Source organism: Hemicordylus capensis, chromosome 1, assembly GCF_027244095.1.
Source record: "Hemicordylus capensis ecotype Gifberg chromosome 1, rHemCap1.1.pri, whole genome shotgun sequence".
In the NCBI taxonomy this organism is placed as follows: domain Eukaryota; kingdom Metazoa; phylum Chordata; class Lepidosauria; order Squamata; family Cordylidae; genus Hemicordylus; species Hemicordylus capensis.
Genome location: NC_069657.1, coordinates 399,245,344 through 399,264,126, shown reverse-complemented (window position 1 = coordinate 399,264,126; position 18,783 = coordinate 399,245,344). Strand labels below are relative to the sequence as shown.

Here is an 18,783-nt window from a genome sequence, read left to right as displayed (position 1 = left end):
CCAGCACTCTCCCTGGATTGCAGCTCCTGGGGGGGATGTGGAGGGGTGACATTGGCACTGGGCAATCTGCCCGGAGCAGACATCTGTTGTTGCGGAGACCCAGTGGGATGATGCCGCTGCATGCATCCTCCCTGGAATGAGGTTGGTTATTCCGCTTCTCTCTGCCATCCTGGGTTTGGGGACTTCTCCAGGGAGGCAGGGTGAAAGTGGGGGGACCTTGAGGTTGGGATTTTTTTTTTTCCTGTCAATATTGCAGAAATCATGTAAGCAGTAAGCTGAAGTGGTGGGGTGGGAAGTAAATACATTTAATTAAGTATACTTGTGTCCTGCTTTTCCTTTAAAGAGCTTGGGGCTGTGTACATGCATTGCCCTCCCATATTCTGAGAAATATACCAGCCGGGATTTGAACCAGCAACCTCTTGCTCCCTAAGCAAGTCATTCCCCCACTGCGTCATTAGGTGGCTTTATCTAAAAGGATACCATGGTCAATTGATCAAAAGCTACCGAGAGATCCAAGAGAATTAACAGGGTTGCACTCCCCCTGTCTTTCTGCACAAGTCATACCACAGGATGACCAAAGCAGTTTCTGTTCCAAAATCAGGTCTGAAGCGTGATTGAAATGGATCTAGATAATCTATTGTGTCAAGCAATGCTACAGGGGTACATCATAATTATTCAATAATGGGTATTTAGAGCTGTTCAGTTAAGATTACTGTGCAAAGAAAATGTACTGCTACAAGTAAACTGTTTGATCATATATATTTATTTATTTATTTATTTATTTACTAGTTTTTACTCTGTTTGGTCAAATGACTGTAAATAAAATTACAATTACAATAAACTGTTTGATTTTGGTAGGAGTGTCACAAGGTAAACAGGGTGAAATGTCTTATCTGACTCAGCTTGAGAAGGATTTGCCACACTGCTCTCTCCAGAAATTGTTAGGTGTTTCTAAAAATACTATCACCTTCGTATCCAAGCATTACATTTACATAGAATACATGGCAACACATTCTTAACCTACTAGTCCCTGAATTTAAAGGTTTTGTTCTGTTAAAATTGTAGCCTGTTTGGGGGCTCCCAAGAGCACCCCTTTTATTATTTGGAACTACAGGCTTGTAGTTTCCATTTTGGCTCGCGGGTGGTCCATTTGCTTACATGGGCTAGGATAAGTTGCTTAGCAGGTAGCATGGAGAAGGTAATTCCAGGTCAAGCCTAACCCATGACTGAAAGAGGACTATTCCTCCTTGTCTCCTCTCTGTTCAAACATAGATAAGGATGCTGAAGTAGACCCGAGTTAACAAGTTATTTCTCTGAATAGCGGAGAACTCCCCTCCATGTTGGCACAAAGGATTAGCCTTCTGAGCTAGTCACCTTCCTAGGAAAAAACAGATAAGATTGCAACAGGCTCATCTCTCTGGCCCAAGTGTTAATGGCTGACATGAAGTATGAGAAAAGCACTCTTTATGGTAAAGAAATCAGTTATCTTTCCCCCAAAGGTCTTCCTGACACAAGATAAGCTCTGAGTCCGCCAATTCAATGTTTTTACATACAGGTTGTCTAAAACTTTTCACTTCATGTGCTCTTGAGGACCCTCACCTAGAACGGAAGAGGACAAAATGTATTATTTTGTCCATCACAGAGGTCACCCTTTCCAGCAGAAAGATGTGGTCAGCATTTGGCCCCAAGGCAGGCTTCTGTCTATTTCTGTCACAGAGACCACCAAACAGTGTCTCTTCTCTGGATTCACCCGCTGCGTGTATGTGCATCTAGTCACCAGCTATACCATATGGCTATGCCTTGGCCATCATGCCTATCCTGCTTTCCAACTCCAGGTTGGCCTTTCTCCAGGCCCAATCTGCTCAGCACACTTGGCTGCATCAGGGAACTGGTCTCCTAAGATCAGACCACCTTTATATTCCTACTAGCTTCCTAACCCATGAGTGGCACACAGGTCCCCACTCTTGCATCCCGTTTTCTGCTTGTTCCTTCAGAGAGAGGTCCCTCAGCACCGGCTGAGCAACAAGTGCCCGACACACCATCGGACAGGATCCAGGTATACTAACCAACCTCTGCCCCAAACTCTTTTGCTCCCTCCTTGCTCTCCTAAGTCTAAAGCTGTTCTCTAATGGCCATTTCTCTGGACACTGTAGTTTGGACCTTAAGCTAAAACACCTCTTTGTGAGCTTCAATTTAGCATTATTGGAATTAATATTATGTTGCTTATCAATATTTCCTTTTGTATTCCCAAAACTCTAAATAAACCTGGTTATACTTCAATTCTGTCAGTAATTTCCAAGACCAAAGCTTTGCACAAGTTTGTTCTGTAATGAACTGCTCACCCTAAGATTTGCTGGTTCCCCACACAAGCCATAGTTAGTCAGGGGTGTATAGCCAACACCTCAGAGCAGTCTCATTATTTCTCTTCTCTCTAACTTGTGTAATATGCAAAGACTGAAGAGGGAGGAATCAATCACCACATTTAAAAAAACCCCACTTTCTTCAGTTCACTGTTGGTCAACAGGGGATAGCAAATACTAGAAATAATATCATTAACGGTTTGACAAGTCCTCTAACATGAGAGAAATCAGCAATAGCTGAAGTACTGTTCCCGGCTTTGTCCAGGTAATATAAGGATCATAAGGAACAGCGAGTGACTCATCAGATCCTTTTGTTTTTCACATCCTGACAGAACAGTCAAGATAAAAGCAGCATGGAAGGTTCAGCCATTACAGGTTTTGGCAAGGATAGCTTTAAATCCCTACTTCCTGGCTTGCATTTTATTGTGCATCTAGAAGGCACCCTTGCCTCTGCACTCATGCTGGATGCTTAAGAAAAAGCTCCAGGCCAAAGATATTTCTGCATCTGTTCCTAGTAAGCCAATGATTCCAGCAATACTATACAGGATGCTGAATGCACACATCAAGACATTAAAAAAAATGCTTTTCAACTAGACAGCAGCTTCTGCTATCTTTATGCAAACTTGCATTCTAACAAACAGAGCAGGGTCTGGAAAGAGACATGCACCCTCATAATATCTGAAAGTACATTATGTCTGCTGGTCATTTGGTAAGCAGATTGCTGGTAGATGTTTCATCAATGGGAATGAATGCAGGTCTCTCAATAGGCTGGGGATTTCTCAGAGCTTGGAGTGGGGGGGGGGGAAACACCCCTCTAGCTAAGAGGCAGAGACAAGAAGCAGTTTGTACAGCATTTGGCATTGAAGCAAAAAAAAAAATTAAAAAAAATTGGAGAGTTTCTAGTAGAAAATGATAATAGAATCAGGGGTATTGGGGGAGGGCATGCATATTACTCTGCAGATTTTCTGCATGGTGTAGTAATGCTAGTTTGCTTCCACTGTGGCCAGAATATAAATTGGTATTATAAAGGATCTGAGTCTCCAGCATGCTCTCAGCCAAACTGTTATCTTATTGTGCCCTTCCATAAAAGCTCAGAGCATCAGACATTTCCCTACCTTGCGTTTACTATTAACAACTCTGAGGTAGGTTAGATTCAGAGTGGCTGGTCCAAGGTCACCCAATAAGCTTTGATTGAGTTGGGATTTGAACCTGACTCGCCCTCACTCCAATTCAGACACTCTAGTCATTAAACAAAACAAAACATTAGCTTCAAAGCAGAATAATGCCGATACTGGATGATTTCTCTCTCTCCAGTTATTTGCCCAAGTTCCATCAGTGTCTAAAAGCAACACAGAATCTCAGAAGTCATTAACAAGTATTAAATTCAGTCCTATGGATTCATTGCAAGGCTCCTGATAGCTTTGTCCAATCAACAGTCAACTATCCCTATTTTGAAGAGATGCCTACAGCAAGAATATTGCCCGATCTGAACAAGATACACAATGCACATTTTTATTACCTTACAAGCAGAAAAGGAATATATTGCAGAGGAAGGCTGAAGAGAACCATAGCTGAAGGACTCCACCCACTAGGACAGAAAGTCAATGAAATGAAATTGTGCAAGTTAACACAAACTGAACTGCACCATTTCAAATAAAATGAAAAATTATAGTGTGAAAGTGAAGTTCTAGAACAAGTGTTCCACCTTAGAGTTCTGCAAAGTATAATTGCCAAATCTTCATATTTAAACAAAAAATATTCAGCAGAAAAATGCTTATCCAAGCATTAAATTTGCATTCTAGATCTAAAATTTTAAATAGAAGCTCGCTTTACTACATGCTCACTTTACTACAACACTATCAGCAATATTGTTGACGGCCGTCTCTTCCCAACAGGAATGTTCTGCATCACATTGTGCAGTGTACACAATTTTTTAGCAGAATGATGTATTACAAACTGTATCTCATCAATTTGCTTGTTACTCAGTTATCCACATATAAACAAATATTGCTGCAACTTGGCCAATATTTTTATTATCCAGAGCACTTAAAGTCCAATTTTATATTAACCTGATGAGAGTTTGACTGCAGCAGAGATCTGCTCTTAGTAGCATTGTCAGTTGGAGGAGATTTTACTTAAAGTGTACGCATATGTATACTATGCACACCCTAATTCAGTTCTACTGAATCATATACTGGTTAGATCTCGCTCTACTCAAGTAAATAGGATTTTATCACTGAATTTGAGGGAGCTGTAGTCTTACCACTTGTGCTTTAGACAGGTTAGGTAGCATGAAGAATGGATCTAGATTTCCTTAAAGTGCTTGTACAACTAAGTCACTTTACCCAATGTTGCCACAGCAATAAGGTCCCTTCCAATTAAAAAAAGTCTATTATTCCATAATGGAATGTACCAGAAGACCAGGTAGCTTAAGGCCTGTTTTTACAGGGGAATCCCTACTACTGTACATCCATCAAACCTCAGCCTTTTTACCTGCTCACCAAATAATCTTCACCAATGGCTAGACACCATACTTTGGGCCCTTCAACCCAATTAACTTGGTTGCCTACTTGGGCTCTGGAAAGGATAACCACAATGTATGTGTGCATGTGTCGAGGCCGGCCATGTGCTGGCAAATAAAGGGGCCCAGAAATCTGATCATCTAGGGAGTCTCTTTGGAAAAGTGCAGTGGACTTAATCCTCCAACAAACCTTTAAAATTCCAGACTTGTTTGCATCTTGACCCAGAAATAGGCAGAAACAAGTTCAATGTCAAGCTACTATAACAAAACTCCAATTAGAAGTGGAATTGAATCCCAGTATCAGATGCAGATCATCTCAGGGTTAAATTATGTGTGGCATTAATCACACCATTGGTCTCTGCATATGTGTTTTTTCCAAGAGGAAATCTAGTCACCACATCGAATGAGGGGAGTTAAGATCAAGACAGAGCACAGAGTTTTTAAATGCTTTATCCCAGGGACTTCAGTCATGACCCTAGTGTGCCCATTCAAAGTTCCCATTTGCTTCAGGAGAGAGAATACAGCTGGCAGAAAGTGCTACTTCCACTTGTAAAAATACACATTCATATCTAGTTTGGCCCTCGGTTCTTCTAAGTTTATTTGTGGGCCTGCTAGACTTGTACTTCCAAGGAGAAGTAGAAAGCCCCTGCAGTCACCACCTCCTTCAACATAAGGAGAAAAGCAGTCTGAATACTTAACTTCCCACAAGGATGGTAATAGGAACAGCGGACAGCACAAATAAAGGGCTTTAAGAGACATACTAGCCTGGGACAGAGCTTGCACTCTTAATTAGACCAAGGGGAAATAAGAGTACAAGACTATTACATTGTCTAAATAATTTAAGTTGTGTCTCCAGCTACTTTTTGTTAGCTATTACAGAAGAAGGGAGGAAAAGAGCAAGTGTGGGTGAGTATTCACTAGATATTACAATAAGGGTTTCCTCGATAAGATTAGGAAGGCAGTGATGACCAAAGGCAAGACCTCAGGGGGAACATACAAGTAGTACAAAATCTAAATTGGGGCTACATGAAATGCCATTGAGTGCAGTGAAGTCCTAAGAATTAATAGTCATGCCATCTGTTTGTGGGGTCTGCTTGCTCCAGCTATTCTGCTTAGATTTTTTATGGACAGATACTCCAAACACATCATACATCTAATCTAAAAAGAAAGTTAAATTCTCTAGCATGGCTTCTGAATTTCTCACAGATCAAGGAAGTGGGGAGAACATAGAAATATGGTTTTTACAGACCAAAGCAATGTGAGGTGGAGAAATGTAAGAAGACAGAAGTACTGCAGCAGGACTTTATATGCTTAGACAGTCAGAGAAGAACGAACGCAGTAGTGACTCAAGAGACCAACACAAGAGAGAAAGCTCTCTTTGTAAAAAGGAAATCCCTGAAAAATGCATAGTTATTAATACCTATGAGCAAGCCATATTTCAGCAGGCACGCTGTGGCAGAGACACAGAAGGCTCCTCAATATCTAGCAGGTAGCCACAAATAACTCACTACATGGAAGCAGTCACCACAGGAAGTCATTAAAGTGGCCATTGCACTGCTATTTGTTCAAGCATTATCAGGCTTGTGTACAATCTTCCTTTCAACCTATTTTTCCTGTATATTTGATTTTTACTTCATCAAGTTACTTCAATGCTTGTTATTCACCACATACAATCTGGTGATGTATTTTTTTTTTCCCCAGGAGACCTTCAGGAACCTAAAAACATTACTTTCACCAAGACTTAGCCTGGATCTTGACTGTTTTGGGGATTTAAGTTTCCAATATTTATTTATTTATTTTATTTATTATTAAAACTTTTATACCGCCCTTCCAAAAGGCTCAGGGTGGTTTACATTAAAACACCATTAAAATCAATTAATAATTAAACAAAAATTATAAAACATAAAACAATGATTAACAATTAAAAACATCATAAAACAACAATTAAATAATCAAAACAATTTAAAAACAAGTTTTAAAAAGCTGAGAAAGCCTGGTTGAAGAGATGTGTTTTCAGGTGTTTTCTGAAAATTGCCAGAGATGGGGAGGATCGTATCTCTGCAGGGAGCGCATTCCGCAATCTCGGGGCAGCAGCTGAGAAGGCCCGCCTCTGTGTAGCCACCAAACGAGTTGGTGGCAACTGGAGACGGACCTCCTCAAGTGACCTAAGTGGGCGGTGGGGCTCATAGCGAAGAAGACGCTCTCTTAAATACCCAGGGCCTAAGCCATTTAGGGCTTTATAAGTTATGACTAGCACTTCGTATTTTGCCCGGAAACCTATTGGCAGGCAGTGTAACTCCATCAACAAGGGAGTAATGTGGTCTCTCCGAGATGACCCAGAGACCAACCTGACTGCCGCATTCTGAACCAACTGAAGTTTCCGGACTACGTACAAAGGCAGCCCCATGTAGAGCGCATTACAGAAGTCCAGTCTGGAGGTTACCAACAAATGTACCACTGTTTTGAGGTCACTGATCTCGAGAAACGAGCGCAGCTGGCGTATCAGCTGGAGCTGATAGAAAGCACCCCTGGCCACCGCCTCAACCTGAGAAACCAAGGAGAGACGTTGATCCAGAAGTACGCCCAGACTGTGAACCTGTTCCTTTTGGGGAAGTGTGACCCCATCTAGAACAGGCAGATCAAAATCGTCTCTAGAGTTCCGACCCTGCACAATAAGTACCTCCGTCTTATCTGGATTCAGCTTCAGTTTATTCTCCCTCACCCAGCCGATTACTGCTTCCAGGCAGGCATTTAGGGAGGATATGCCAACTCCTGAAGAAGTTGACATGGAGAAGCAGATCTTGGTGTCATCAGCATACTGGTAACACCCAGCTCCAAATCCCCTGATGATCTCTCCCAACGGTTTCATGTAGATGTTAAAAAGAACTGGAGAGAGTATGGAGCCTTGAGGAACACCATACTTAAGCTCAGATTTTGAAGAGCAACAATCTCCAATTGACACCATCTGGAATCTGTCCGAGAGGTAGGAGTGAAACCACTGTAAAACAGTGCCTCCCACCCCCAACCCCCTCAGACATTCCAGATACTATGGTCGATAGTATCGAAAGCCGCTGAGAGATCCAAGAGGACCAACAGAGTCACACTTCCTCTGTCAATTCCCAATTGGAGAGCATCCATCAGGCCGACCAAGGCAGTCTCCACCCCATAGCCCGCCCAAAATCCAGTTTGAAATGGGTCTAGATAATCAGTTTCCTCCAAGACCGCCTGAAGCTGAGAGGCCACCACCCTCTCAATTACCTTGCCCAGCCATGGGAGATTGGTAACTGGCCTATAATTGCTCAACTCTGAGGAATCTAACGCAGGCTTCTTTAGAAGAGGTCTAATAATTGCCTCATCCTGCCCTCCCTCAGAGAAGCATTTATGATTTCTACCAGGCCGCCTACAACAGCCTCCCTGCTAGATAGAACAAGCATGTTGGACAAGGATCAGGAGGACAAGTGGTAGGCCTCACCGCTCCAAGCAACTTGTCCACATCATCAGGAGTCACAAACTGAAATTGATCCAGTCGAATCGTATAAGAGGAGTTGTCGGACACCTCCAGTTCAGACATCAAATTAATTGTGGAGTCTCCATCTAAGTCGGCCCGAATCCGAGAGATTTTGTCTGTGAAAAATTCATTAAACACACCACAGCAGGTAACTGATGCTTCCAAATTCTGGTTCAAGGGAGAGCAAGCAGATACTAGTCCCCTCACAACCCTGAACAACTCTGCCGGACGTGAACTCGCAGAGGCAATACGGGCAGAAAAGAACCACTTCTTTGCCGCACGTATCGCCTGAGCATAGATCTTTTAATGTGCTCCATGTTGTAATCTGTCGGATTCGAGTTGAGTCTTTCTCCACTTGCGCTCCAGTCGCCTACCTTGCCGCTTCAGCCCCCGTAGATCTTCCGTATACCAAGGGGCCAATTTTGAAGCAGGTCAGAGGGGACGCTTAGGAGTAATCGTGTCTACTGCCCTGGTGAGCAAGTTGTTCCAGTTCTCAACCAGGGCATCAACAGGATCACCAGCAGAGCCAACATTAAATCCCTCCAAGGCTTCTTGGAATCCTACCAGATCCAGTAACCTCTTCGGGTGGACCATTCTAATAGGCCCCTCGCCCCTGCAAAAGTGGAAAGCGGTTGTAAGTCCAACCTTAACCAGATGGTGGTCTGTCCATGACAACGGGGAAATCATAGGAGTCCCCACCCACGAAACACCACCCTGATCAGAATAAAAGACCAAATCAAGCGTGTGACCTGCAATATGCGTCTATCCAGAGACTGCTTGGGATAGGCCCATAGTCGTCATGGCCACTATGAACTCCTGGGCTGCCCCGGACAAATTGGTCCCAAAATGAACATTGAAGTCCCCCAGTACCAAAAGTCTGGGAGACTCCAACGCAAGCTCTGCGACCAAGTCTGTGAGCTCAGTAAGGGATTCCGTTGGGCAGCAGGGCGATCCGTACGCCAACAGAAGTGACAACCTATCCCTGGTCCCCAAACTCAAGTACACACATTCGATATGGTCCGATACCCTAACAGGGACCCTGGTAAGGGAGATGTTATCCTTATAGACCACAGCCAGTCCACCTCCCCACCCACGTCCCCTCACCTGCTCATCTACAGAATATCCTGGCGGGAGAAGCTGGGACCAGACTGGACCACTAGCCTCCCCCAACCAAGTCTCAGTAATACACATCAGGTCGGCCCCTTCATCCATGATCATGGATGAGTTCTGATTTATTCTGGACTGACCTGGCATTGCAGAGGAGCAAGGTAAGGTTATGTGGGATGTTGGCAGTGCTCCCTGAGGTCAAAGAGCTGGCAGGACAGCCGGAAAGGGGGACAGCTACTAGATTTCTGACCACCCTTCCCCTAGAACAGCCTGCTGACCTGCCAACGTTTCTTCTTCTATTCCCTTATATTCTATCAATATTAAACTGCAATACTGATTTAACATTCTGTTCTGCTACACTGCAATGTCTTTTACCTTTTGCCAAACCTACAAACCTACCACTATCAACAAGTCAAGCTACCCGATGCCCAATTAATACACTTGCCTTACACTTACAAAAGATATTTTACAGGTCTAACTCAAATCCAGCCAGCATAGACCATTCTCAAATCCACAGTAACAGAAAAGATACAAAAGCAAACAGTAACACACAAATGCTTTTCAGAACAATTGCCTCTTGCTTTATGAATATAGATACCGTGGGTTAATCCTAGTTGTTCTCCCATTGCCAAAGCTTTTGTTCTAACATACGAACAGAATTGGAGTTCAGAAAGCAGCGGAAATTTAGTTGTCCTCACTTTGGTACAGTTGTGCTCTCTGCAGACAGAACTCATCCAAAATATATTGTTTGCTTTTGTTTAAACAGAGGCTCTAGTGAAGTCTCGAAAAGAGGTTCCATATCAGAATTACCATTTTGTCACCCACACTCTCACGTTCAAGGCTATGACAGCTGTATCTATGGACCATTTTCCAGTGCTACAAATGGAAGGGTGCAATAGCACCAGCTCTTTTTCCCCTGCAACATGTGCCAAGGCATATTGGAAACAACTGGCAAACCAAACCTGGTTCTGGGTGTATGACTAGAACTCTACTTCCACTGGTTGCTGATAAGAACTCCACTTGCAAGTTATGTTCTAGAGAAATCAGTACCTTATTAAAGCTATACTGATTTCCTTTGGACATCTGCCCGGATATCATGACAAACACTGCAGGGAATACTATCCTCTCCTGAACATTAGCAAAAGCACAATCTACTCATAACTATGTGGCTACTGTACTGTTCACAACATATAACAGATTATTCAAATAAACTGTTAGGTATTGCCTAGAATAGTTTTCTACCAAGGCGATAACAAAATAATTAGCTGCAAGAAAACTAAACCACAGCTTCTGCTTACAGATGACTTTTTCATGTGCACAAAAACACAAGGCTGACTATACGAACTGCTGAACACAGATGAGAGGTTTCTCAGATATATTTAACCATAAACCAATACATTGTATAGTTAAACATTTCTTCTCCATGCCAAAGATTATTGCCAGCTATAAACAACTGAATGTTTTGCTATTTAAAGTCCAGCTGCTCCTGTTAGGAAGAAACCACCCAATTAAAATATGGATTCAGCAAATCTAAATGTCAAGAGGTTCCATTAATTGGTTTCACTTGCAAGAATAGGAGAAAATCCCGATGAAGTTAATATACCGGTTTTCAACAAGTTTACAAACCAAAAAGAATGAGAATATTGTTCCCAGTCTTAAAAGAATGCAAAAGAGACACCAGCAACAGCCACTGGGAGGCTCACTGTGCTGGGCTGAACAGGGACCACTGCTCTCCCCCTGCTAAATATAAGAGCACCGCCGCTTATGGAACAGCCTGCCCAGTGAGGTTCACCTGGCATCAACACTTTCTTTTAAATGCCAGGTAAAAAACTTTCTTGTTCACTCAGGTCTTTTAAATTTGATTTTTAAAACTGACTTTAATAAAACATTTTACAATTGTTTTGGTACTGTATTTTGGTTTTTGATGTGTTGCGATTTCATGGCACACAGCAGGGAAATGCTTGACTAACATGCAGAAAGTTGCCAGTTCAAATCCCCACTGGTACTATATGAGGCAGCAGTGATATAGGAAGATGCTGAAAAGCATCATCACATAATGTGTGGGAGGAGGCAATGGTAAACCCCTCCTGGGTCCTACCAAAGAAAACCACAGGGCTCTCTGTGGGTGCCAGGAGTCGAAATCGACTTGATGGCACACTTTACCTTTTACCTTGTGTGCTTTTACTTGATGTTTTAATGCTGTGTTGTGAGCTGCCCAGAATACAATTTGTTATGGGGCGATGAAGTTTATTAATTATAATTATTAGAAAACTTTGCTTTATACTAAATGAACAAGAGACAGATGTATTCATACAGTATTGTATAATCCAAGATACTCACCTGAAAGTCCACTTTATGGCTCTCATAAGGACTGCAGATTACCAGATTGGATTTTTAGTAGTGTAATTTACTTAGTTTAATTAGTATACAGTACAATCCAACCAGAATCAAATACTTTTAAATACTAATTGATTTTGATGGAAAAGATGCACAAAGACACCACTACAATTAATACAGACAGTGCAGTTTACTACAAAAGTTACCCACATCAAGTCTATGTAGGGGGCAGGATCAAATCGCAGCTTTGTTACAGCAGCATTTATTTACTGCACAACACCTTGTACCTGACTGACCAGTACTTGAAGAAGAAAAGAAAAAGCTAACAGAGAAAAAAAGAAGTCTCCCAATTATTTATTTCTAGGTATGAGATATGTGAAAGAATTAAAGACAGTAGTTAAGTGACTGTATTTGAGAACCTTACCGAACAGAAAATCAAACAATAGAGAGGGATGAACAGTGTTTTAAATAAGAGATCACAAGGTCTTTTGCACATAACTGAGAAATAAATTGTGAATTCCCTTCAACATTTTATGACCTTTATTCATGTTTTAGGTACTATTTAAATGTATTTTTCCCCTGTATTAACTGAATTACATTCTCTCAGACAAGTTCAGTCTTTTAACTGTCAAAGGGTGGAATCCAGTAAGAATTGTAATTTGGCACATGCTGCACGGGTTTCCCCCCCATCGATTTTTCTTTTATTATTATTATGTAATAAAGGAGAAGTTAAACCATGTAGTTCCTATATTTGGCTCAAACAACTTTTCATTAGAGTCTTTTTCTACAAAATTGAGAGCCTGAAATCTGTTCTTCCCCTAGTACCATTGGGGAACTTGTCCTTCTTGCTTCTGCAGTGTGGTGGTGCTGCTCTTATTTCCATAATAGCCCAGGTAACAGATGGGTACATTAACAGGAACCCAACATACATTGTACAAAAAGCTGAAGTATAATTTATTGGAAAGTAGTTTGGTAAAGAGAACAGCTACAGAGGCTTGGTTATAAAACTGCATCAAAAGCTTATGCAATTCTAGAGGACCAAGAGATTAAAGACTTGTCATCTTAAGCAGATACTTCTGTTGTTTACCCTACAGCTACAATAGTCTCTGCCTAATCCTATCTTCCCTCATCCACTGTGAACTCTCAAGTTTGTCTTGTCACAGAAACCTGCATCTTAAAATTACGCTCCTAAGCAAATGGGACACAGATTTGAGTTTGTGCTTTTTGTTCTGCATCTTCATGGCTGGATTCTACTCAATCCTCATTACTGACATGTCCTCATTCTGTCACTTGGACTACTGTAGCATTCTCCTGTGTCCTTTTTCCTCTTGGTCTGAAATCCTAAACTGAATATTCATTGCATGACTAACAGGCTGCGTAGAGTATGGTACAACAAGGCCCCTTCTTCTTCCCCTACTACAACAGTATCCTCCCTGCCTTGCAGTCCTTCACACATGTTCAGAACCCCATCCTATCTCATAAAACAAACCTTACTTGTAGGCTGCTCCTAATTCTTGTGGCACAAAGAGCCTTCCTGAGGTTCCAGTATAGATTACATTACAACAGGTAGCATCCAAATTGACAATACCCTTGACTACTTTCTTTGCTTTATGTACCTTTGCTGCAGGAAAATGCCCAAAATGTTTAAGATTACTTAAGATTGTAGCTATTGCTACAAGTAAATTAAATTTGCAAATACCCAACATGTTTTTTGAAAGTTATAGCCAAGAACCCACACACTAAACAGTATTTGTTTTGACACAGGCATTATTTCTAACATTATTTATTTATCACATTTGTACACCGCCCCAAACTTTCGTCTCTGGGCGGTTAACAACAACATAAAAACAAGTTACAATATATACAAAAACTTAAAACAATTTAACAATTTAAAATTCATCCACAAATTAAAACCTTTTTTAAAACGCATTAACAAGTGTTAGTTACACACCCACAAGTTGTTGTAGCAAGATCATATATTGTGCCAACACGGATCCTCTTCTGCTATTTAAAATCATTTCTTCAGCACCTTCTGTAGCTAGTGAACCAGTTTTGGCTTCATGCACAGCCTGTTAATGCTTTGATTTAGCTCACAGTGAACATAAATGCACTATTTTATTTCAGGGAAATAAAGCTATCTTCAGAGCAGCTATGTTAATGCCACAAAACTCTACTGCATTTATTTACATTTCTCCTCTCCGGGGACCTTCTCCATTATATTTAGTTAGAGAGTTCTTTCAGGACCAAAATAAGACTCTTAGGCTGGGCAAGTTAGCATGTCAACCAACAGGACTGTATGGCTGGTAACAACTACTAGTAATAGTAATAGTAATAGTAAAAGTATAAAATATTCCATTGTTAGAGAGTCACCTTATTCCTCCTCCTGTTATTATTACTCAGGGTCTTTGCTGCCATTGTATATGGAATGAATGCTTTTTAGTGACTTAGCATACCATTAGGTATCCGATATATGATCATACCAACTAAGCTGCAAAGTTGCTGCTTGCAAAGGGTCAATAGATCATCTCAAAGGTGTATAGCTTGAATCACCACAACCAGCTAGATGCAGACAAATAGTACTTCTAATGAAAAGGTTTAATCATGTCAAGAGCCTTAATCCATAATCCCATGTGCACTTGCTTGGAAGCAAGTACCACTTCAGTCAGTGCAACTTGCACATAGAGAGAAGATCTGACTACATGATGCTTAACAATTTATCTGTCTTCAGACTAATTAAAAATCTGTACACAGCCTTGAAAAGGATATTAATTTTTTAAAACTTTTATTTATTATTTTTACTTTTTAAAAAGGATATTAAGAATATCTAGAGTTCATGTGCACTCTGCACCTCACCATCTACTTTGATATGTTGACAAAGTATCAAGGACGGCTAGGGTTCACTCAGGTCAGGGTAACTATGCACAGATGACAGCATAAAGCATTTAAGCAGTCCTTTAATTTCTCTCTCTGCAGGCAAACACCCTCTCTATTCACAAACAATATGCACAGGCATATCTCAATGCAGATGTTACAGACAGATTCATCTGTGTGAACTAAAGCTATCTTTGCGCATCCTCCATCAGCTGCTTCATGCCAACCAAGTGCCCAACATCCTCTAACACTGCACAGGTCAACTAACCTGGGCATGCCCCCCCAAAGGTCATTCAGACAAACAAAAAATGTGTTCTATCCAGGTTTGGGAGCATGTGTGCTCCCAATTTTTGGTCGTGTGAAAGCAAGGTAAGAGGAAAACCTAGGTAGAAGTGATTGTGTGGAAGCAAGGCAGGAGGAAAACTCCCAAACCCAGATAGAACACCATTCTTGATGGTGTGAATGACCTCAAAGTCTTCTTGTAGAGCATAACAGCAACATTCATTCATTATTAATTATTTAAGATATTTATACCCCGCCCCTCCAAAGCTCTACTGCTCGGAGAAGCTCACAACATCAACACAACACGATGTAAAACAAAACATTAATAAAGTTAAAAGAACAGACTAAACTCACTTTAAAGTTACACATTTTAAAGCTTAAAATTAAAAGTTAATAGAAAGCTAAAAACAGAGAACTAAAAACCCTACCAGATATAAGCAGCGGAGAAAACATTAAAAGCCTCTGTTAAAAGACATGATTTTGTTCTTTAAAAACACTGAAGCAAGAGTGTCTTTGTGTGGGTTTCCGTACAAAATTGTAGCTGTCCAGCCCTAACAGGTCAAGGGCACATGCTCTGGCTAGAATCAAGTGGTAGAGAAACCTCTCAGCATCAGACCCCATATACCATTTGAAAAGCAGATTACAAGAATCGGAGCTCATAAGAAAAATGCACTAGGGCAATTAGTGGTACATCAGAAATTACTGCTAGGTCTTACTTTTGGGGTATGTCTTATTTTCGGGGAAACAGGGTAATCGCAGCAGTCTGTGTGTGTATCGACTGCGATAGAGCGCACCAACTTTGAAGGCAAACACAAACCTACCCCGCTTCATCATACATCTCCAGGCGACATCCCCGGGGGCTTGTATCCTATCTACTCACGGCCTATGGATGGAAGGTGGACGGGGATCCAACACCAAGCAGGTCTTGCTTCTTACCTTCAGACAACTCTTAGGGGTAGGAGAGGGACGCACGAGCTGAGAGCAAGTGCTGGGGTTAGCTCCAGTTTTGCTTAGCACAGAAGTCGAAGTGGATCGAACTCTGGCACATGTAGTTCTTGGAGGGAGGCGGAGGGCGAGGAATTTCCCCTCTAGGTCAGCTGCGCGGGGCTGGGGGCGGGAGTCGGCCAAGTTGCCCTGCAAATACTTCGTGGGGGCGGGACGCGAAACCCCCGCAACAAGCTGAGCCCCGAGGAAGCTGCAGCCTAACAAGGTGTCCCTTTCAGCTGCGGCAGCACCGAGCCCCCTCAGCTCGCCCACACCCCGATAAAAAGGAGAAAGGAGCCCGTCGGAGCCAGCGCTCACCTGCCGCGTAGGAGTCGTTTCGCCCGTAGCCAAGAGCAGCACCAAAGTGAAGCTCTTCCAAGGAGCAGACGGCGCAGAGGTCAAGGACATGTCCGGAGCAGCGTCCCGCCCGCGGGAGGCGAGGCAGGCACCGCAGCTGCCCCACGTGCGAACTCGGCGGCCCTGCCCGTGCCCGCGGCAGCCGCAGAGGGAGGGGCGGACGAAGAGAGACCAGCGGCTGGCCCGTCCTCGCCTTGTGGCGGACCGCGGACGTCGGGAGGGCGCGCGAGGCCACCTAAGCGCGAAATGCAAGCGGGTTGTGAGGAGCGAGGAGGAGCGCGCGACAGAGTAAGAATGAACTTTAGCGCGCGGGCTTGGCCGCTTTTGTAAGTGGGCGCGGGGGCGTCTTGGAGCGGGGCTCAGGCTGGCAGCCAATGAGTCAGCGCGCGCAGCCCTCCCAGCCCGCGCTTGGGAGGAATTGCCGCGCAACCGTGGTGGTGTGGTTCCAGCATAACTCCATCGCTTGGACGCACGCGAACCACTACGAGCCACGGCACAGCATGGCATGCGGAGCTGAGCCTTTCTTACCCCGAAGTGCCCACCCGCCCCCTTCCGCACTTGCAACCACGAGCGTGGTTTAGGTTGCCCGTGCCACTTTTTGGGGCGCTCGCGACAAGGCCTTCCACATCGCTGCCAGTGCCCGCATTTCCATGCAAGAAAAGGCGTCACCTGTTGAGTTCTATGGACAAAACCGCGGTTAATCAGGACTGGGGAGAGGTAACCATACCGTGAAGACTCACTTCACTCCTAAACATGAACGGAAAGGGTCAGAAAATGCAACCTTGTGCAACTCTTTAACGATTTTGATGGATAAAGTAAGTAGCGGTTTCCCCAATCCTGTTAATCTGAAATGGTCCTACTTGGTCTCTTCAGCATCTTGATTCAAAGGTGCTACTGCTACAACCAACAGTCATTCTAGTACGTTTAGAAAAACTTTGATACTGAGACAAGGTCAGCTTCAGACAGGGAGCCTCTTATAATCCTCCTGTCTGCAGGGCAGCCAATAACGGGCCTCACAGGGCAAAGCAAGTACAAGGTTTGGAAACGCAAAACTGTTTTGTCTGAACCAGTTCCCAAAGATAGTGCATTAAATTATCTTTGTATTGGCACAAGCCTATGCTGCATCAAATCAGGTCATTAGGAGAGTGAAGACTGCCCTTTTTATTAGGGCTTTTGACCAATGAGCTGTAACTGTGCTTTTTAAATTTTTAGCTACTTTTAGCTCTTTTTAATGGCTTTTATTGAGATTGTTTTATCTGGTGTTTATGTTTTATTGAATTTTATTGTTTTATCTTGTTGCTAACCACCTTTGGGTCTTAGGATGACAGGTGGTATATAAATATAAATAAATAAATAAATTTAATCCAGTTCAGTAATCGATCGAGTGTTCCACAGCCACTTCAATACAAGTGCTTCTGTATATCGTACTGATAATGTACAGCTCTAAACCATGCTGAAATAATACCTACTACAATCTTCCTATTGCTTCAGCAAGAAGGTTTGCTTTGCTGTTGTATCTTGACGTGTATCAATTGCCATTAAAATCCAGGTGTAACATAACTCCTGTTTTGTGGTGCCCATTTAAGAGGCAAGCCCAGAAGGCCTCAGGATGAGACAGGCTATTTGAGGAACTGGCTGAAACAGTTTTACTTTTGCAGCAGCGGTCCAAAGGAGCGCGGTTGAGCCTGTATGCTCTCAGGTCAGGTGGCTGAACAATCCTACACCAGTAACCACAGGCAGATAAACTATACTTGTTATTTAACCTGTCTAAGTTTTGCTACACTGGGCTTTTCCAGTTTAATTGCTTCCAGCTAGAAGCAATTAGGAAATGAGTTATTAGAAAAAGAATAGTGTTAGCTGCTGTTCTCATATATCCAATAATACTTGCATGAAGATAGTAATACCCTATTGAACTCGTTTCCTACCTAGACACTGATACTAAAGCTGCCTTCATCTCCTCTTTTCAGCAGACTCCATCATTGGATCAGGTGGCCACCAATTGCCCAGCTGTACCAGTATAACCATGCAAAGTGGATTGTTCATAATCATAGGGGGAAGTTTGATATGATACATAAATTGGAAAAAATGTAGCTGCAAACCCTGAGGGGCTCTCTGGGTGATTTAAAAAAAAAACCACTCAGTTTTGGCACTGTTATCACTATGCATATTTATGTGGCTCATTCACACCTTATCTATCCCCCTTGCTGAATAGATAATAGTCACATTCCGGTTTCCCGCTTTAGAAAAATAAAGCATGGTTTCCCTCCACAATGAATTAGTAAAAACTGTGCAGACATTGTTTGTGGAGGATGTGGGTGAGTGTCTTTTTTTCTCTCAGACTCAGTCTTTAGCATCTAGGCTTGTTTCAAAGTCACTTTGTGAGCGGATAGAGGTGTTGTCTAGACTTGAGTAACTTTGACGAGTAGCTTTTATTATCAAATTGTAATGTCTTTAGC

General features: G+C 42.6%; 1 protein-coding gene across 3 annotated transcripts in view; it reads right to left on the bottom strand.

Annotated features, from left to right (window-relative positions):
• Positions 1-16,637, bottom strand: part of GLP1R (glucagon like peptide 1 receptor) — a 186,105-nt gene extending 169,468 nt beyond the window's left edge. Inside the window, exon 1 of one of the 3 annotated variants that reach the window (XM_053305257.1) lies at positions 16,289-16,637. In XM_053305257.1, the coding sequence (XP_053161232.1) occupies positions 16,289-16,378 (90 nt within the window). In that variant the 5' untranslated portion in view covers positions 16,379-16,637. Of the gene's footprint in view, positions 1-15,807; positions 15,844-16,288 lie in introns of those variants that run through there. The other 2 variants (XM_053305263.1, XM_053305267.1) reach the window with 2 other exon arrangements.
• Between the last annotated feature and the right edge of the window lie 2,146 nt (positions 16,638-18,783).